The sequence below is a fragment of the Lathamus discolor genome, chromosome 2, assembly GCF_037157495.1.
Source record: "Lathamus discolor isolate bLatDis1 chromosome 2, bLatDis1.hap1, whole genome shotgun sequence".
NCBI lineage: Eukaryota > Metazoa > Chordata > Aves > Psittaciformes > Psittacidae > Lathamus > Lathamus discolor.
Window position 1 is genome coordinate 96,726,132 of NC_088885.1, and position 20,901 is coordinate 96,747,032.

The 20,901-nt window shown below is 42.4% G+C and overlaps 1 protein-coding gene and 1 long non-coding RNA gene across 4 annotated transcripts in view; one reads left to right on the top strand and one right to left on the bottom strand.

Moving 5' to 3' along the window:
* LOC136009313 (uncharacterized) overlaps nt 1–1,529 on the bottom strand; it is a 48,525-nt gene extending 46,996 nt beyond the window's left edge. For all 3 annotated transcript variants that reach the window (XR_010610491.1, XR_010610492.1, XR_010610490.1), the window contains exons 1-3: nt 1,339–1,529; nt 1,115–1,202; nt 57–198 (exon numbers count right to left, since the gene is read on the bottom strand). This is a non-coding gene — a long non-coding RNA (uncharacterized LOC136009313). The remainder of the gene's footprint in view (nt 1–56; nt 199–1,114; nt 1,203–1,338) is intronic.
* Nucleotides 1,530–1,898: 369 nt separating this feature from the next.
* CTNNAL1 (catenin alpha like 1) overlaps nt 1,899–20,901 on the top strand; it is a 56,036-nt gene continuing 37,033 nt past the window's right edge. Inside the window, exons 1-2 of the mRNA XM_065667806.1 lie at nt 1,899–2,053; nt 20,348–20,537. Coding sequence (XP_065523878.1) covers nt 1,928–2,053; nt 20,348–20,537 — 316 coding nt within the window. The 5' untranslated portion in view covers nt 1,899–1,927. The remainder of the gene's footprint in view (nt 2,054–20,347; nt 20,538–20,901) is intronic.

Here is a 20,901-nt window from a genome sequence, read left to right on the forward strand (position 1 = left end):
GAGACCATGTTGGAAACCAATTTCCTGAAGAGCTAGAAATAGGATTGTATCATTACCTTGGGTTAGACGTGCAGTTCTGGCAATCTTCTTTTTTAATAAATATGGATACCTCCATAGGACTCCAAAGGATGACAAATGCTGTCCTTTATTTTATGTCTAGGTTTCAAAACTGTGCAAAAGAGGTCAGAAGTCCTTGATCTAACAACGTCAGAAAGTCAAGGACAACTTTGCAGTGCTGTGTTGCCTGAGCAGTCAAACACAAATTGTCAGTTCTTACCAAGACACCGAAGAGTTGTGTCAGAGAGAACAAGTCTGATGAGGAACGGCTGAGGGAGCTGGGGGTGTTTAGTGTGGAGAAGAGAAGGCTCAGGGGGAACCTTATTGCTCTCTGCAACTTCCTGAAAGGAGGTTGTGGTGAGGTGGGGGTCAGTCTCTTCTCCCAAGTAACAAGCGATAGGACAAGAGTAAACAGCCTCAAGCTGTGCCAGAGGAGGTTTAGACTGGAATTAGAGAAAACATCTTCACCAGAAAGGGTGCTCAGGCATTGGAACAGGCTGCCCGGGAAAGTGGTGAAATCAGCATCCCTGGTGTTCAAAAACTGTGTAGATGAGGCCCCCAGAGACATGGTTTAGTGGTGGCCTTGGCAGTCCTGGGGTAGTGATTGGACTTGATAATCTTAAAGGTCATTTTCAATCTAGCTGATTCTATGATCTGTTATTTACTAGCCCAGACCCCACATTGGGCTTGTTGGGTCACGCACAGTGCCACACCGAGTTAACCCACTTCTGGGCTGGTGCTGCTTTGCACTAAGGCAGCTTGGACCACAGCCAAGGAGACTTCTGTTCTGTTTCCACAGTCTTATGTAGACAAGCCTGTAGATGAATCAGAGATACGGAATACATGCAGCCTAATTAGACCAGTAAGCATTCCTGTCTTGATACTTTTCAAATGCAGGGTACAAAGTAATGTGAAGTGGGTTTAATCCATTTTAAACCAGAAACAAACAAACAAAAAACAACACCCAAAGAAAAACTTAAAAAGAAATCCCGCCAATTCCTCTGAAGTTACTTTTGTCTTCTTGCCAGATCAGCATATGCCTTAGCCCCAAGGATACACACGGCTGCTGTTCCCCGAAAGCGGCCCGTGCCGCTTTCGACCGGCGGTTGGAAGGCAGAAACCTTTTCCTTCCCTTCTGTGGGCGGCTGCGAGGAGAAAGGCCGATGGAGTTTAGCTTAGGAAGCCCACCACTCCCCGCAGAGACTGCTCAGTACGCGAACACGGGGGGGGGGTTCACCGCCTCCCGCAGAGCGCACGGCTCCCTGGCCCGCCCTCCCTTACCCTGCACGGGCGCCCCGACTTCGCGGCGGGACGTGGTGCCGGGTGCGAGCCCTGTCTCCTATACCCGGGGGCCACCCGGACCCTTCAGCCTCCGCGCAGCCTGGATGCCCCACTCGGGCAGAGACTCTCCCGACGGGCAGACTCCCGGTGGGCGCTGTGGTGGAAGGGACCAGCCCCAGTTTCCGCACCCCCCCTCCCTCCCTCCCTCCCTCCCTCCCTCCCTCCTCCGGGATGAGAGGAGGCAAGACGGGAGCGGGTGCCCGCTGGAGAAGGCGCAGAAAACGGCGCTGCCGCTTTAAATCTCGTCCCGAGGGGCGTGGAAGGGGCCGCGAAAGGGGGGGGGGGGCGCTGATCGCGCGCGCGCGGCGTCGCCGGGCGCCCCGGCACAGGCAGCGGTGCCCCGGAGGGCGGGGAAGGGGCGCGGCGGGGGGCGGTGCCGGGCAGAGCGGAGCGGAGCCTGAGCGGCGGTCGCCGGGAGCGGAGCGGGGTGGCTTGGGAGGGCGGACAGAGGGAGGGTGGCGGCGGCGGCGGTGGTGGTGGTGGTGATCGCGGCGGAGGGGGGGGGGGGTCGTGGCGTGGCTGCCCCGCTATGGCCACGTCCCCGTGCAGCAGCAGCGGCGTCTCCTCGTCGTCCTCGTCGGGGCTGGGCGCGGACGCGGGGCTGGAGATCCGCACGCGCTCCGTGGAGCAGACGCTGGTGCCGTTGGTGTCGCAGGTAGGAGTGCCGCCGCGCGAGCCCCTTCCCCCCGTCCCAGCCGCCCATTCCCTCTGCCCGTCTCAGCGGGCTGCCTCTCCACTTCCCCGCCCGCGACGGAGCTCGGCCGCCGCCGAGCCGAAGTTTGCGCGCTCGGGTCGCGGCGCTTCGCACCCCGCATCCTGCGGGGCAGCAGCGGCTTCTCTCAGGCGCGCCCCTGCCCTCCCTCTCCCCCTCGCGTCCCGGGCCCGCAGTGCCCGTGCCGGCGCCGGGGGGGGGGGGATGCTGCCCGCACCCCCCTCCTCGGGAAAGGCTCCGGCGTTCCCCGCAAGGTCGCGGCGCCGTTGCGTAACGGCCCCGGCTGGAAGGCGCTGCGGTGCCGTCGGCGCGCCGAGCCCCGCTGTGCCGCCGCGGGAGGGAGGCGAGGGGCCGGGGGCCGCGCCGCGCCGATTCCCGTTGCCCTGGCCGCGCCGGTCTCTTGCCCGGTGGCTTTCCTTTCGGGAGCGTTCGCCTTTCCCCGCAGCTTGGCGCTAGGGGTGCGAGGGGCGGCCGGAGCGCGGGGGGATGGCGGAGCTTTGTCTTTTCGCGGTCTGGTCAGAGCGGTGCAGTGATTGGAGGTCCTGCCGCACCCGAGGGGAGCACCTGGGGTTTGAGAAGATGAATAACGTGCAAAGTGTGTCTCGGTGACCCCTCAGCATGTACCACAAAGTGCGAAATGAGCTTTAAAAAGAGAAAACAGGCTTTCAAGTTTGCTAAGTGTGCCAGCCGCTTCGGGGGTTTGGTAGTTTTTTTTTAACTTTTCTCCTTTTTTTTTTTCCTCCCTTTTCTTTAGATTTTTAGTTACAAAGTTGGCGTTTGATATACCCAATGTAATGTTCCTTTCTTGCCAAATAATGCATGAAAACAGCACAGTGTTTGCTGTATAGCAGCTTTTGTACTTTGAACGCTGATTATTAAACGTAGCAAGTCAAAACCTATCTGTTCAAAATCTTTATAAAGAATGTGTAACAGCTCTACAAAAATAATTAGTCCTGGTGAGGTCGGTCAAGTTACGTTTATGGCATCGTAGCCCATCTGGAAACAAACTGTTGCAAGGCTTGTTTTGCATTTGTACAGCTGGGCTGCAGGAAGGGTTTGTGATGGGTAACTTTGTTTCTGTACTTAGGGTAATTTGTCTTTCTCTGTTTGGAGAAGTCAGTTGGAAGAAGCCAATCGAAGGGATTAAACCCCTTGTTCCAAGGCAAAGTAAAATTAAAGTTCAATGAATTTTCTGTTTCTGAAACAATTGAGAGGGGCAAAATGCAGAGACCACTTTTCAGAAGCATAAGAATAAACAGAGGCTCCAATTGCACAGGCTGAATTTAATTGCATGTGTTGAATCCTTACGTATAACAGATTTCTGTGGAGATGTGCACGTTCTTATCCCCCTGGAATACTCTTTAAGAACAGCAGTCTTGTTTCTCTGTGGATTCATTGCATGTGTAATATGTCATATGTGTTATTTCATTGACTGCAGAACCTACAACCACATCTTTCAGAAGTGCTGAGCATCTTTCATTCCCCCTGTACAGAGTGTGAGGTGCCTGAGCAATTGTGGATTCGCAGAGCTTTCTGTGATCCCGGTAGAGCGCTCCAGCCTGCACATGAGCGTGTTCCCTTGAAGCGTGAGCACTGAGCTCCGTTCTCATTCAGGCTGAAGTTGCTGATGGTGTATTAGCAGTAGCTTCCTACACTTGCCTCATGAAATGCCTCACTTGCTGTGCTGGTTTATCAGTTCTGTCTGTAGTGTTCCATCTAGATTGTTCAGCAGAGGTCTCACTGCCTGGCTGTGTTTAAGTATTTAGGCAAGAAAGAGTGTTTATGGAGTACTTAATCTCAGAATTTGTTTTTATATTCTGCATGAGCTATGTATCAGCAGTAAGGGTCAGGAATTTGTTTTTCTGCTTGTATGAAATACACTTGCAAAGGGTTTTGTTCTTGCTGTGAAAATAACTTCACAGTTTACCTTTTTGTTAAAAGCTGAGAAGTGCTATGTGATACTTGTATACTACTGGGAAAAAAAATTGGAATGTTGGCTACTGCTTTTCACTACTTATCTTAAGGAAACAAAAGGTGCCCTGTCTGACAAAATTGCTTTCAGTTTCTCTCGCAAAGCTAAATCTAGTTTCTCTAAGCAAAGGGGGGGGGGGAAAAGAGGCTGCGTTGATTCTAATTTTAATTCATGTACAGTATAGTACATCGTCCTAATTGATGTGTAATACTGTAAATGTATGTTTGACCTCGTGCTCTTACTCAGCAAATATGAGGGTTATTTTGGTTTGATTTGTTTAATTGCACTTTGCAGCTTGATTTTTCTGATAGGCTGTGTAGTATCAGGGTGTATTTGCTGCCTCAGTGGACAAGGTTCCTGTTCTCCCAGAAGGAGTAATTAATCTTGGAGTCATTGCTGGATATGTTTATTTATAAATTTGTGTTTAAAACTTACTATTTACAGAGTTAAGCTAGGTCTTTGTTTTCTCTAGATCTGTTCAGACTCTGATGCGGCCCTCTTCTCATAGTGCCACAGATGGCAAAGGAAGATGGCAGATTTAAGCCATGATATTAAGCTTATTTGCTAACATTTTTTTTCCATGCTCTACAAACTTGTGCTGTGAAGTGACTCATTCTACACTGTTGTGCAAAGCATGTGACATGCAGTTGAGAAAACACAGCTTTTGGGGCCAAACCCCGCAGTTTTCTTCAGAATTAGAAGGATTCTCTTTGCCTGGATAGGTGTCTTCAGTTCACTGCCCTACATGTAAATAGTAGAGCGTTCTTTAAAATCTAGACATCTCCTTCGCTGCTGCTACCTATTTCCAGTCTGCTTATGTTGGGTTTTATTTTTTATGGAAAGTTTTTGGCAATAAAAGTCAGGAAGGGTGTTGAAAGTGGTCAGTGCTGACTCATTTAATAACAAGTCATTTAAACAGTTAAAGAAAGGCAAAGACATGGAAAAAGCACTTTCCAGGATGTGGCTCCACCAGGGACTTCCTCAGCTGCCATTATATACCTGTTTGATGGTCTAGCTGCAGTTTGGTATCTTCACAGCTGTAGGAGTCTGCCTGAAGCTGTTCTGAGGAAGCATGCAGAGAAACTGCAGAATAGGTTTTTGTCAACCTTCATAGTCAGGTACTTGGGAAAAGTTCACTGACAAGGAGCTTTGTCTGTATATGTTCACAAAGGAACAAAGTCAGTTTTTGTGGTTGAAGGTGACCTGTTCTCCAACATCCTGAGCGTAGACCTGTAAGATTACAGCTAGCTGCTCGACCTGTAAAAAGCCCATTTTGTCATGGGCACTTTGGAGAATGATCATGTGCCCATATATTACAGAATTTTTTTCCAACTTCTGTTTCAGGACATCCTGTCAGAGGTTTCAGTATTGGCTTGACCTATATAGTCAAAATAAAAGTGTAAATAACTATAAAAAGCCCATGATAGCAATGCTTCTGAATTTTGTTGTTGTCAGTCTTATGTTCAGTGACATATGCCTTGAGGTGGATAAAGGTAGTTCTTTATTATGGTATTGTTTCCTTGCTTTCTCTAAGCCAGCTAAAATAATTCCCATTTCAGTAAAAATTGTGTAGTTATATAATGTTACATAATGTTCTGCCAATATTGTGTTTTTCCAGAAGTTTCTGGAGTTATGTGTTAGAGCCCAAAGAAGAACCAAGAGCAGATGTTTTCCTATCTATGTGAAAAGCTCATTGATGCTGTTACTAAAGACTGAAGTTATGACTTTAGAATAGCCATACTGGATCAAGCTAGAGGTCCATACATAATCAGTGACCTTTTCTCTATTTTATTTTGTCATCCCTCAGGGGATTACTGATACAGAGGCAAATACTGTTTAATGTGTTTATGAATGAGCTGAATGTTGGGATGATGGGCCAGCACGTTCAACGCGCGTGTCAACTCTCCTACGGTGGGTTTGGGGAATGTCTGATACGCTGGAGGAGAGGGCTGCTAGACAGGGGGATGGGAAGCTGGAAGGGTGATCTGAAACGGAGCTTTTCAACTCCAGCAAAGGTGATAATACCAAGCCCTGCATCTGGGCCAGGACAGCACCACACAACAGTACAGGCTGGATCAGCTGTCTACAACCTATGCAGGGAAAGACATAGTGGTCCAGTGGGCATAGAGTTGAACTCCTGGAGTCAGCAATGATGGCCCACTGCATGCTGGGCTGTTAGCAGGGGTGTAACTGGCAGCCTGCAGAAATGATTCTTCTCTTCTGTTTGGCACTTGGGAGAGAGCAGCTGGAGTATCATGTCCAGTTCTGGGCTCCTCAGTACCAGGGAAAACACTGGCATAGGGGGGAGCAGGCAATATAAGTGGTGAGGTTGAAGGAAGCGGGTTTTGTTTTGCCTTGAGGGGAAGTGTTACGATCAGCTGAGACCTAGGTTTCAGGTAGGAAGCTAGGATGGTACTTCCCCATCTGTATCACTTTAATCTGCAGTGTTTTTTCCTCTGGCCACTTGCAGAGTTTACTGTGGTCTACAACTAAGCACCTAATGGCCAGATATGGAGAAGTTGGAACATGGGAAAGTCTGAGATTTAAGAAAAAGCTTTTTCTAATGTAATAGTGGTCAAATACTGGTTGAGGTGTGTAGAGCACGTACAGAGTCTGCAGTTTTGGAGATGTTCAGAACTAATTGTATGAGGCCCTGTGCAACATGCTCTAACTGTACCTGGTTTGAGCGGGAAGCTGGACTAGATAACCCTGGAAGTCCCTTTCATAATAAACAAGTGATTTTTTTCATGGAGGTATGTATTGTAACGAGGAGATGTTGTTGTTGAGGAGTAATGGTCACCTAGGACCTAGCTTTCATATAGGCAGCCCGGATGGTACTTTCCCATCTTTAATCTGCAGTGATTTTTTTTGTCTGGTGTTTTGTTTCCTGGTCAGTGTTGCAAGATGTTTCTGCAGTTCTGTAGTCAGACCTTATCTTTACTGTCATGAATAACTTAGGATCACTAGCAAATTTTCATCATTTTATTACCTGCTTATCTCTCCTCACTTTATATGATTATGTCCAATAAATCCATATCCCAGCGCAGGTTTCTGTGAAACTCCATTGGTCATCTCCCTCTATTAAAGTAAGCAATCATTTACTTCCTTCATCTTCCTTCTCACCATTCTGTCTCTTAATGAGTTAAATATTCATTCAAAAGCCCTTCTTTCCACCCCCCACCCTCCCAGAGACTTGCTTAGTTTCTTTTGAAACCTTTGGTATGGACTTTATTTCCCAGTTTTCTTTAAGCAGAGTACCTCCTTATCCATGTAATCAGTGATGTCTACAGAGAAATCAATGTTTTGTGAGGCAGGAATTCCTTTAACAAAGACTGTGTTGAGTCTTTGCCAGTACATATTTATTTGGGTGTTTGCTACTTCTGTTCTTCCTATTTTTTTTTTACTGATTTGCCATGTACCAAGCTTGTTGGGCAAACTTCATACCTCACTTGTCAATGTAGTTTCAAGCAGGATATTGCATGAGAAAGCTGATATAATCCATTGCATCTTCAAGTCCCTTGAAATCTTGGTGAATCACATCTAATGTTGGTAAGTTGTTCCAGTCCTTTTTATCTAATATTTTCGTAGCCTCTTCTGCAGTCACTTTGATTCCACACAGATTCTCTGCGTACCTCATGTAGATACATTCTGCAGCAGAAATAGCTTCAGTTTCTTTTGTAGTTGAGCACAAATATGAATAGCTGCTCTCCTCCGTTCTTTTTGTCTGTCCAAGGGATAGGGTAAAACTGCGTTAAGTAACTGAATATGTCAGAATTATAAGTCCTGAATAAATGCACTCTAATAGCTGATAAGGTACTGTATGTTTAGTGGAACTAATGTTATTCTCCATGGAACTGAGCAAGCATGTTTTATCAAAGAGAGGGATTTAAAACTGTAGACATGGATTTCAGCTTGCTACTGTTCCGTGACACTGGTCTTTCTAGTAGTGTCTTTCAGAAAGCTGCTTTGTGGTCTTGGCTTGGATGTCCTCAGGTGACTGGAACCTACTAGGTTGCTATATTGTAACCGGTAGCAGAACAACTCTGAACAGTAACTCACATTCAGTTCTTCAGTATGCTTGTAGAAATGGACCTTAGTATGTCTCCTTACTCAAGGTTATTTCCCCTGGATGTAGCAAAGGAGCTTCAGAAGGCTTATTTTTGGGGGATTTACACATGTAGTGCTAACACTGGCCAGGAGGTTTCTGTGTAAGTGAGATACATACACATGATACCTTTTGATGAGTGCTCCTTTCTTCTAAACTGAATAGCTGCAATGGTAATATTGGGAATTACTCAGTCATGGATTTGTCTTACTGTTTTTTTTTTTGCAAACAGCTTTAAAGCAGGAAGTGCTGTAGTAAGAGCACTGTTAGACTTCTAACTTGGTATTGCTGGCTGTTTATTCTTGGAAGTCTACAAAAACTGGGGGGTGGGAAATGCAGACCATGTTTTTCCTCCACAGTCGTAGTATTGTAGTCGTATTATTGTATTGCGGTACAGTCTCATTGCATACCTACTTTTGAATTTGTTTTGAATCAAACGTGTTCCCTCTCTTTTAGAGACTAAATAAAAGTGTCTCATATACTCTCTAAACAACATTAATAAAATTAAGGAATATGTGTAGCCTCACTCCCTTCCTGAACTTCAGCATTCAGGCCAAGCTCTTGTGCATTTCAACTTCAGTTTCCCATGCAGCAGATAGACTGAGAGAATTGTTCCAGCAAGTCCCTTGACTGCCTTGGCAGCCTCACTAGGCATTTTTTTGGTACCTCCAGGTTTTTCTTTTCCCCACCTCTAAGATGCTAAGGTGGGGAAAAGAATGGTGCCAGGGCTTGTGCTTTGCCCCCTACGTCTCTTTTTGGAGGACAGGAAATTTCTCCTTGGAGAAAGTGGTGTAATCCATATTTGTCCTAAACTCATTGCTTTCTTCAGTGCATCTGGGGGGACACTCCTGAGTGCCCTCCTTTTAAAATCCTTCTTGGGTGCTAATCTTTATTATTCAGTACTTCTGGTAACTTGCAAGCTTCGAGAAACTTTTTCTCCCCTTTTCCAGGATTTTCTTCTTCGTGAATTAATTTGGTACTCACTTTAGACTCGAGACTCGCCACTATTGTTGAGTAATGAAATTATGAATTATGCTGTAGAGGCTTGCACTGTAACTTGTACGGAGTGAAGCACACCTCCTGCTAAATTCTTCTTAGTTTACATCCTGTACCACAGAGAAACTGCCATGGATGCAGAGTCATACACATTAACTGTTCTGAAAGCATGTGGTATGCTGCCTGTGTACCGAGTTGCACCACATTAGTTTTAATTAGTCACTAACTCACTGACGCTTCCCCTCCGTTTGGTTCCGTAGACATTGTGGGTTAAGTTGTGAGCTTGTGGTTTGTATTACACATCTTCCACTTGATACAAATTCTTTTTTTCTGGAAAATGAAGCTTGCACCAGCTCAGCTGTTAATGCAGCCTACAGTTGGTACTCTGTGCCCCTAAAGGATGCCGAGTCTTTTTCTTTGATTTACGCAGAAAAGTTAATCTTATGAGTTTATCATTTGGCTGTAGGTAGTGTGATTATTTTAGTGACAGTATCAGTTGTATTTCTGGGCTGATGTGGTTGCAGGTTTCCCTTTACTGAGGCTAGTTTTTAATTGAAAGCTATTTAGTCACTGAGGCTACATTGTTATGAAATAGTGAAAGGGAAATAGATAATAATTTACAGTTGTGGTTTTCATGGTATGCTGGGGAGCACAGGACTACCTTAGAGTATCCTAAATAGGTAAATGAAATTATTTTTCTACATTAATAAATAATAATGTTAAGATCACTAATAATATGCTGTTTTACATGAAAATTGCATTTGAATATTTTATCATGTGAGCAACAGCACTACCATGAAATATCTGTGGTTTCAGGGTGGGGTTTTTTTGTGAACCCTCGGATGGTGAAATTGGCTTCGAGTTACTTGGCTACTGCTTTATAATGTTCAGTACCCTAGTCTTTGATGTGATAGATGAGTCAGACTAGCATTTCAAGTACCTGAAGTAAGATGCTTGTTACTGACATAGCTAGAAATCAATTGCTGTTTTTCAGTGGAATCTTATATTTCAAATTTATGAGATCTGATTAATGAGTTTTCTATAGATTAAATACATTTTTGTAGTTCTGCAGTAGAGCGAGTATTAAATCAAAACTGCCTCACAGTGATCCTGCACAAAAAATTAGAGCAGCTTTCTTGCTAATCAGCATTGTTAACAGATGGTTTTAGACAGATTAGGTAGGGAAATCCCCAAAGGATGAATTATGAATTAATGATTGCAAACAACTCTGATTATAGTTTAGTAAAACTACTGTAGGGTACCCTGAGCCTATGGCTTTATGCATGGATTTATTTTGTATTTATTAATTCATTGACAATGCATAACCCTTGCTAGATAGAGCCTTAAATGGTAACTTTTACTCATTGAATGATATTACATTCCATCACCAGCCTTGTTTAAAGCTAGTGGGGTGAATGAGTGTTACAGACTCTGGTGCCAACTTGTAAATGTTAATCTACTTTAGGTAGTGAATGGGATGATTTCTATTCTTTATAAATAAAATGAATTCTCAAATGGTAAAATAAGTCCTAAACACAAGTTACAAAATTATGTTGGAACAAATCTTACAGTTCTTTCAGATGTGTATAGAAAAGTAAAAAATAACACTTGCTTTTTTTCTTAGAGAAACATTTTTGTATTGACTTTTTGTATTAAGCGGAATGAATGTAACTACGCCAATCTTGTATTTTCAAATAATAATAAATTAAACTTGTGCTGCAGTAACATAATGTTGTAAATGTAGGTTTTGGAGTGATGTTTTTATTTATTTATTTTTTTAATTCACAGGTGTCAAAATCATGTAGAAGGGTAATACTGTCCAAAGTTGCAAGTGCTTAACTTGTAGGAGCTAGACCAATGTATGGAACGTTCCCTGTTAATTATCAAAGGTTCTTTAGTGTATTTCAATGTTACATTTAAATATTCTTGAATTTTCCAACTGAATGAGTTTTTGTTGCCCTTGAGCTCTTCAAGGAAGTAATCAGAAGAATATACAGGCTCTTTAACATAAATCAGATAATGGTTCCTGGATTATATGAAGTTTTTGTTTTGTTTTGCACTCCTGTAGGTGGGTATTAGTTGGATTTGCATAGCCTTTTCCAGAGCACACTGTATTTCTCTGTTAATCCCTAGGGCAAGTGTGTCCTTTTCAAGATGAAATACCAGGTGTTGCTCTGAATTGAAGTGGTATGCTAAAATGCTGCAAAGGAAACCTTCTCTGAAAAAGGCTGGAGGAACTCCCTGCAATATGGAGCGCAAGACGGATTGAATAGCTGGTGTTTGTGCCAGTGAAGATGCCTGTTTATGAGACTAACAAGCAACTTTTTCTGCATTTTCAGGAGCCAGTCCCAATTTGCATAGAATGAGTTCTCAGTCGCAGATGGTATCAGTGTGTTGTCCTTGCTGTATTGCAGTATCTGAAGTTTTAGTTCCACAGCTCAGAGCTGGCTCAGGCATTGTTTCCACAAGCAGTAGAAGGTTAGTTAGCAAAGGCAAGTTAGTGGGGAAAGCCACAATAATGCTTTGCCATTCAGTCTCTGGGTTTGAGGTTACTTGGTCATGTTAGCAAATGGAATTATTTCTGAGATTTGCATCTCTTTAGTGCTGAAATCATGTCTGCATCTGATTTGACCACATCTCAAAGTACATTTTAAACAGCGAGCTTCCCTCCAAGTTGGTTTTATTTTCTTAGTCTTGCTTGTGCCCAGGATTTCTAGAATGAAAAAGAGTAATAGCTTTGTTTGTTAATCTGCCCATTTGGGAAAGAAGATACTGAACTGGAGGGCAAAAGGAGGGGAGGAAAATGTACTGGTTCATATACCCCTGAAACAAATTGAGTCTCTTAGCTTAAGTTCACTTTTTCTCATGAGGTAGTTGTGCATTTCAGCAAACTTCAAGACAGCAGTTGAGTTAGAAAGCCTGTTCGCAGTAGAGGCCATTTTGGTTTTAGATCATTTTATGGTAGGTAGCTTGTTTTCTGATACTCAGTATACCTGCTGATGCATGTACCATATAATCAGAAGAGGTTCAGTTGGACTTTCAATTTGAAAAATTGGTTTTGCCAGCTCACGTCAAGTTGCTCAAAGGTACAAATTTCAGTCTGTGAATTTCTATACATCTCTTCAGAAAGAGAAGGAAGCTCTAACTTGAGTTGTCTGAAAGCAAAGATCTTTATCATCCTCACCCATTTCTATAGACATTCTGAAGGCACCTTTCTTGGGGTGAAGATAGGGCAGTTCTCTGACTTGTTAGGCATGTTTACAACGTTTACAATAAGAGTAAATGAGGTAGCTTTGACCGGTGGGGAGGTCTCACTGGGCATTCTCTAGTGATCCTTCTCTTCTGTGTGTGGAGAAAAGTAGGGAGGATGGAAGGAGTGCAGCTCAGTTTTCATGTACTTTTCTGCTTTGTATCTGCAGACCACTGGAGATCCCTGATTTTAAGGAGTCTGTGAAAAGTGAATGTTAAAAGCAAGCATATTTCTCTTCTACAGTGTTACTTTAGTAACATTATTAAAGTAATTCAAACCTCCACTTAATATCTAACAATCCCCAGGTTGCAAGAACTGATCAGCTGTGTTTATTCTTTTTTACTTTCTCTGGAGTCCCTTTTCACAACAACTTGCAAAAAAAGTTGGAAATAATTTAATCCCAGTGAAGACAAATTCCTGAAGTTTCCAGAGTTTTTATTACTTTGGAAAAAAGGACAAAAATCCTCAAACCAAAAAATAATGCACACTGAGGAAAATAAATTGGTGTCATCAAAGTACTACATCTCAGTTGAACAAGTCCATTTGTATTGCATTTTGGATAATAATTTTCTTGATTGTGTTTGGTTTGGATCTTGAAATTTAAAGGGCTCTTGGTTTTGCAGGAATGCATTCAGCATAAAGAAAGGGTGTTCACTACTAGTCTTGCTGTGAGTTGAATCCTTTCTTTTGATCTCTTAACAATTCCAAGAATGTGTAACAAGTACATAGGAGTGGTACTGACAATCCGAGGTGTGTATTCGAATTTGAAATTGTGTACTTTTGTCTTTCCTGCAAGCTTTACAAAGAGTAGGTTTTGAAGCCTGGATCTGAAAAGGACTGTGCTCGCCCCTTCCAAATAATATTTTTCTACTTGTTGAAGTTATTGTGCTTATGAGAAGTGCACAATTAGATGTTGTGGTGTTTTAAAATTAAATGTACGCTTTGCAGTTAAATAAAAATCTGGTTACAACTGCAATATAGCTACTCTCTTGTTTGCTTGTTTTATTCGTGTTCTTTTTTTTAGGTATGCATGTTTGAGTAGATTGGAGATACTAGGTTAGGTATACCAGTGATCTGATTTGGTGCTGCTTGTCAGCTTCTGCTTGTCACTGCAGGTTGTGGATTGTTCCTTCTTCCTTTCCAGAGGTGGCCTATTAGCTGGTTAGACACTACATGTGAAAGATTGCCTGAGGCTCCCCTAAGCATGTTAGCATTTGCCTGCAGATAAATGAACCAACTTGCAGGTTGTTAGTTTATTTCATTTGCTTCCCTGAAGGCTTTTATGAAAGATGTGTACAAAAGCAATGAGAAGATGCTTTTAAGAAGCCTTCAAGTAAAGCTACAACAGTCTAAATACCACAGACATAACAGAACTCGTGGGTCTTTGGCATGCAGTGTATTTGTACTGCCCTTCTAGACACCAGTGCATAGGTTCTATGGGAAAAAATACATAAATAGGGGGTAGCAGGCTCATACCACTTCTTGGAAGCTGTTCTTTTACAGAACTGTTGACTCGAGCTCCTGAATGATGCACTGAGGGCTCTGTGACTTCTGCAAGAAGGGGTTGATTGCCTCTTTTTAGTAACAACATGTTAAAGAAACTGTTCTGGTTCAAGTGTCTGTAAAGCAGAGGCAGCTGTCTCAAATAATGTTTTCAGGATAAATAGAACATGGGTTCTTACAATAAACTAGTGCATTAGTGGTTAATGCAGTTGTGTCTGGTTTTGGTTATTCTTTTCCAGCCTTTGAAAACTTCCTGCAAAATTTGTTTGCATGCGTTTTCCTCAAAATGGAAACTGAGTAGGAAAATAAGGCTTTTCAATTTCCAATTCTAAAAATCTGCACGTTAGCTAGACTTCTAAAAAATACTTCAAGGACTGAAATCGTAGAAAATGCCAAGGAAGGCTTTCAATAATGTCTAGGTGGGCATCTGATCTTAACAGACTTTTGATTTCCAGGACAGGTAAGCAGGTAGTCCTTGTTCATGTCTCAAGATCCTTTAATTTCATCTTTTATGATGAGAAATCTGTGTGACAGTTCTGCCTGTAGCCATTATGGACTGGATGTCAAATGCCAGCTGCTGCTTCTGTGTGCTCTCACATGTGTAGGTTGTATGCTGTAGCAGATGCGGGTGCTGGAACAACTTGTGCTGCTGTCTGCCTAAATGAGTCTGAAGATCTGTTTGTCCTTAAGCACAAGACCTAATGAGCAAGTTCCTAAAATGTAATATTAGAAGCTCCTCCCCACCCACATACACAAGATGAACTAATGAAAGTATGAACAGTGTGGGAAAGGTCTTTCTGACCAAGTTTCCTACATGTCCTGACAAGTGCAACTAAATTTACTCTACAACACAGTTCTATTGTAGAGATTTGTAACTTCTTCTTTAGTACGGTTAAGGTTTAAACATCATCTAGTTCCAAGCCCTCTGCCATAGGCAGGGACACGTTCCACCAGAGTAGGATGCTCGAAGCTCCAATAAAGCTGCCATTATGAAATTAATGTAAAGTAGAAAGCAGAAATACACAAAGTGGAAGAGGAGCTGTTACTTTAAGGATGCTAATCCTCATTGCATGGAGTAAACATCTCAAATACTACGCTTGCTAGTCTAAATCGTCCTATGTATTAAGCACAATATCCGACAGGGAGAAAGATGGATAAGGTATCTTCCACTTTAACTCTTGTGTTTGTAGCAGTGGCTGTGAAATAGCAACATTTCCCCTGCTTTTATTTATAGTTATCTATAAATACTTCCTGAAATCCAGTCTCTTTAAGTATCACTTAATTCTATCATGCAAGACTTAATTACGCTGATAATAAATAGACATTAGAATATTTTTAGCTAAGCATGCTGTCATGATGCTTCCTGTGCAGGAAGCATAGAACGACTTAAATGTCAGTATCTGACACTCTCAAAAAGCTCTGAAAACAGCTGCTGAAACTGCCACAACTGAGCTCGTTTGTCTAAAATATGAAGTACATCTTGATACATCCTGGCTATGTAGAAACTGTTAGTTTCAGTGAAGTACTTGGGGATAAGGCTGCTTTTCTGGGGCTCCTTCTAACAAGTAACAAAAGATTGTAACTGACAGTTACTTGAGACTGCACACTCCTTAAACTGATTGTCTCAAATCTCAGATAAGCATTCCAGGGAAATAGTGTAAGAGCTCACATTAAAAGGAGCATGAGTACCATCAAAAGGACTGTTTCTTTTCTATGACCTGATCAGTAAATCCTTGAGTAAACAGCATGTAACGTATTACTCTTGTTCAAAGAGACTCGGAGGTAATCTTTTCAGCTGTTAACTCCTGCCCAAACACCACAGATATTAACGACTGGGTGATACATGATCGGAATACAACATATTAAATACCTGGGAGGTGTTAAACTTAAAGGAGAGCTTAGTTAATCTATTTGGAGTCACAGGTTTGTTTTAAGAAAACAAAACAGCAACAAACCCAACCAACCGAAACAGAACCGAAAGAAACACAACAGTTATGTGCTGGTCTGGTTGCAACTGAATGGGCTGCAGGGAAAAGAAAACATATTTTTAATTTGCTGGTTATAAGTTTAAGTCTTGGAAAGAATCTGAACCTGCAGTTGTTATTACCTCTGCTTTTTCATAACCTTACTTTAAATGGAGGATAGATATACCTGAGTATATACCTGTCATTCTTTACACTCCTTGAAGGAAAGAGAAAGATCTGAGCAGGAAAATTCTATACAATGAGGGTGGTAAAATACTGGCACAGGTTGGACAGAGAGGTGGTAGATGCTCCGTCCCTGGAGACGTTCAAGGCCAGGCTGGATGTGGTTACGGAGCATCCAGTCTAGTTGAAGATGTTCCTGCTCATTGCAGGGGGTTGGACTAGATGACCTTTGAAGGTCCTTTCCAACCCAAACTATTGTACGATTCTATGAATTATGCATTCTCCTCATTTGCACACCAGTGTTTTTTGCAGGTGGCAAGTTCTGAAAAGCCCATCTGTATCTGAAGAACTTTCCTCACACTTGTGATGTTATTAAGCATTTTACATTTGGTATATATCTATACTCATGTTTCTAGAACCAAATACAGCCCTTTTTCCTTTAGCTGATCTGTATTTCATATCTTCATCTATCTCTTTCTTTTATAATGGCTTACCTACTCCTGTTTCTGGAGTGTTTGTTACTTACTTTTTATGTAACAAGCATATGTAAATTTTACTATACTAGTACAGGCTGCATTTGCTAAATAGTGTTGATCACACTTGAAAAAGGTGTTATACGAAGCTGTCTGTCTCGATACATTTCAAACTTCTTGACCAACTTCTGTTGCAGTTTCTTTCACAATGTTTGTTTTTAACGGGCAATCAATATAGTTTCTTACTTTGGGGGGAAAAAAAATTGATGGAGCTCAACAAACTTCTCTCCATTCTAATGTTAAGAAAGTTACTTAGATACTACCTGTAGTGGTCCTAAGTTAGCCAGTCTGAGAAGAAATTATATTACTTAACTAAGAGTTCATTATTCTAGGAGGTATTTGCAAAGCCTTAGCTGCTGTATATAGGCTGTATGTAAACTGCGTATGCAAGCTGCTCTAATGGGTGTCTACAGTAGGATCACAGAATGGTTTGGATTGGAAGGGACCTCAAAGATCATCTAGTTCCAAACCCCCTGCCATGGGCAGGGACACCTTCCAGTAGATCACATAGTTCAGAGACCTGTCCAACCTGACCTTGAGCACTGCCAGGGCTGGGGTAGCCACAGCTTCTCTGGGCAACCTGTGCCAGGTTTTCACCACCCTCACCATAAAAGATTTCCCCCTTATGTCCAGTCTAAATCTACACTCTTTTAGTTTAAAGCTGTTGTCCCCTGAACAAAGGTTTTATTCAGGATACAAGGCTACAGCCCTTGGTAAAAAGTCTTTCTTCCTTTTTCATAAGTTCCCCTTATCTACTGAATGGCTGCTGTAAGGTCTCCCTGAAATCTTCTCATCTCCAGGTTGAACAAGCCCAACTCTCTTAGCCTTCCCACGTAGGAGAGGTGCTCCATCCCTCTGACCATTTTTTGTGGCCCTGCTCTGAATGCACTCCAACAGGTCCATGTCTGTCTTGTAGTGGTGACTCTAGAGTTGAATGTGGTATTCCAGGTGGGGTCTTTCCAGAACAGAGTGGGAGAATTGCCTCCTTGACCTGCTGGCCATGCTTGTTTCTATGCAGCCCAGGATGCGGTTGGCTTTCTGAGCTGCAAGCACATGTTACTGGCTCACATCTAATTTTTCATGCACCAATATCCTTTTCTGCAGGGCTGCTCTCAACCCATCCATCCCCCAGTCTGCAGTCATAACCCGGGTGCAGGATCTTGCATTTGGCCTTGCTGAACTTTATGAGGTGATCTGCCAAAACAGCTGCTGGTTCTTGCTTCACCTTTTGTGAGGGGGTATAGAAGATGTCTTTTTCTGCAAAACTGTTGATCCCCTTTGGAGAAAGTGCTAAAGAAGTGATAGCATCGTAAACTTCACCCACGTCTCAAATGGAAGTGTTTCTGAAAATGTTTTGTAAGACATTATTCAAGCAACTTAAACTGTGATATCCATTATTTTTATCATTTGCGTACCTCTACAGAAACATATAGGATTCAAATGCCCTTGATGATTTTTAAGACAGTGGGATTCCTTTCACTCTGTAGTGTGACATAAGTGTTTTTTTCCAGGGTTATGCAGAACATGTTTAAACTGTATAGGAACTGGTATAAAATGCTGTGGGAAGTGAACTTGCAGCCAGGACATGGTTCCAAGTAGTGTTTTATTTATCCTAGGCCAGTGCTATTTTATGTATACTCTTGAGGAGTCATTAACTCTATGGATGTGATATTAGCCTTTTGTTTGCTCAGGATTGGGTTACTGTTTGCTTAAAAATCTGTTCAGGAAGCAAAGTTGTGACTCTTTCAAATTGGTTTTATTCGGCATTTGGTCTAATTTTGTCTGTAGGTTTGCTTGTCCATACCTTGTCAAGAATTTGCCAGCTGGGATTGTTAGATTAGCTGCTGTCGAGTGTCAGGTATTTGCTAGTTTGGTGTACCTGAAGCATCTACAGTGTTTTGTTTGGGGTTTTTTGGTGCAAAGTGCTCTATGAAGTATTGACATTTTCCATTGCAAAGAGTTTAATGCTGCAGACTTGCTAAACCAGCTCCTGGCAGTGAAAACAAGCCACAGTAAGGTGTTAAAGAGCACCGCTACTTTTATTTCTTCCCCAGAAATACAACTCAGTAATACCTGAAGGGTAAACCTTGGGCATTGATCAAATTATGAAGTGGAAAAGTTCCTACACTGCTTCCTGCTCTGTGTTTGGAGGCAGTGTGAGCATCATGGGTACAGCTTCTATGCTCTCGTCCTACCATAGGCTTGACTGGGAAGATAGAAGAATGTATGAGTGAATGATGATTTATTTTGAGAAACAGGGAAAATCATCTGTGGGTAAGCTGATACAGCTGAGGTGTTCAAACACGTAAGTAATACGTGTAATTCTGAGATTGTCTCAGCATCTTTGAGCTCCTGGGGATGTGACTTACAATGCAGTTCTGTGGGCATTTTAAACTGCGCTGCTGCTAAAAGGAGCATTGCTGCTAAAAGGAGCATTACTGCTGAAAGGAACTGCCCTGCCCGTCTTTCTCTCTTCAGTCTGTACCTTTTCCCTTTTGCCACCAAAAGTGTTCATACAGCTGTGCAATGAACTGGACTGGGCACCTGATTGTGTGGAATCAGCATCAACTTCTCCACAACTCAGGTTTGACACACACCAGATTGCAAAAATGAGAGAGGGATGCAAGGATGGCTTTTATGCTGGTGTAGGATGTTTGAAACTACAGAGTCCAACTTCTGTCCTTCATCTTACTGGAATATGGTTGTCATACCAAAAACGTAAAGCTCCTATACTGTTTGTTATGCAGGTTGTAATCTGTTAATTCTGAGTGACAGGATTGCATGCTGTTCTCATGTTTATTTAATGCCGTGGTTGAGAACCTAGTTCTGCAATCCTGCCTTTCTCTTTGGGTGGGAGAGGTATTACTTTGTTTGTTACCTCATGTTTGGTGTTTTGGGCAAATCTTCAGTAGCCTGCAGCCTGCGTGCAGCCTGATCTCAGGTCAATGTGATCCAAGTGGGAATGTATAGTTCGGTATAGTGCCAGGCAGAAAAGCCAATACAAGATGTGGAGTTCGAAATAATGTCCTCACAAATTGTTTTACTGATAACATGCATCTAAATGGCCGCCTTGTTCTAAATTCTAGAAAACAGGTGTAATTGAGAGTGTTTAAGGTATGAGTACAGTGGATATTTTAATGGGGAGAGGGCTCAAATACTTCAGATTATTTCTAAAAGACAAATGGTTCTTTTTGTTTAAAGACTGTGTTACTACTAATTCTTTCTTACAGCCTTCCTTAATCAGTTGTATAAAACATCATTTATAAAGGCTTATGTTAGTTAAAAGAACCAAAGCTCCAGAATCCTAGTTGATGTGTTTAGATACCTGGCAGTACAAAAACTTTGTAAGATTTACAGTGCTGGCAAACACAAAATGATGTTGATTTGTCTGCTGTTGGACTCCTTACCTTTTTTTGTCTGCGGAGTGACAGCCAGTTGAGAGACCTAGGACAGCTTATTTTGATATTGCAAATAGGGAGGGAAAAAAGAAGTCCTCAGTTCATTTGAGATGTGAGATAAGCTGAGATCACAGCAGATGAGCAAACTTAATCATACTCCAGAGTTTTTTCATTCTCTGAGAAGTTAAATGACACCTCATGACTCAACACTAAATTTTATTAGTGAAGTATGGTAAAAAAATCTATTACTGAGTTCAGTTCAAAACTTGCCTTTAATGCTGAAGTTAAAATGTCTTCTTGCATGCAGTTCTAATTAACTCTTCTTGTTCACAGATAACTACTCTTATTAATCATAAGGATAAACCAAAGCGTTCAGACAAGACTCTGCAAGCAATTCAACGAGTGGGCCAAGCAGTTAACCTGGCAGTTGGGAGATTTGTTACAGTAGGTGAAGCTATAGCCAATGAAAATCATGAACTGAAAGAGGAAATGAGTATTGCTTGCATCGAGGCAAGGAGAGCAGGTATGTAGTTACTCATGGAATTGTGCTCGTGCCATTTTTGGCACTCTATTTTTAGTGTCAGGAATAATGTAAGAACTTTATTATCTGATTGCTTAACTGTCTTCTGCTGGTGCCTTCAAGGGCTGATCTGTTACCTGATTTTGTCACTTATATTGCTGTCATCTCAACCACAGGGAATGGAATTGTGTTTACTTTAATTCTCATAGGATCTTTTGCCACAAGGAATTACCTGACTGCTCTTTGTTTATGTTGTGACCACAAAGAGCAGAGTATTGAGAATACAACTTTAGAGTTTATTGCTCTCAAGCTGCAACAGTGGAGTAGTTAAAGTAATTTGAGTGTTACACTATTGAGGTCACTGTGT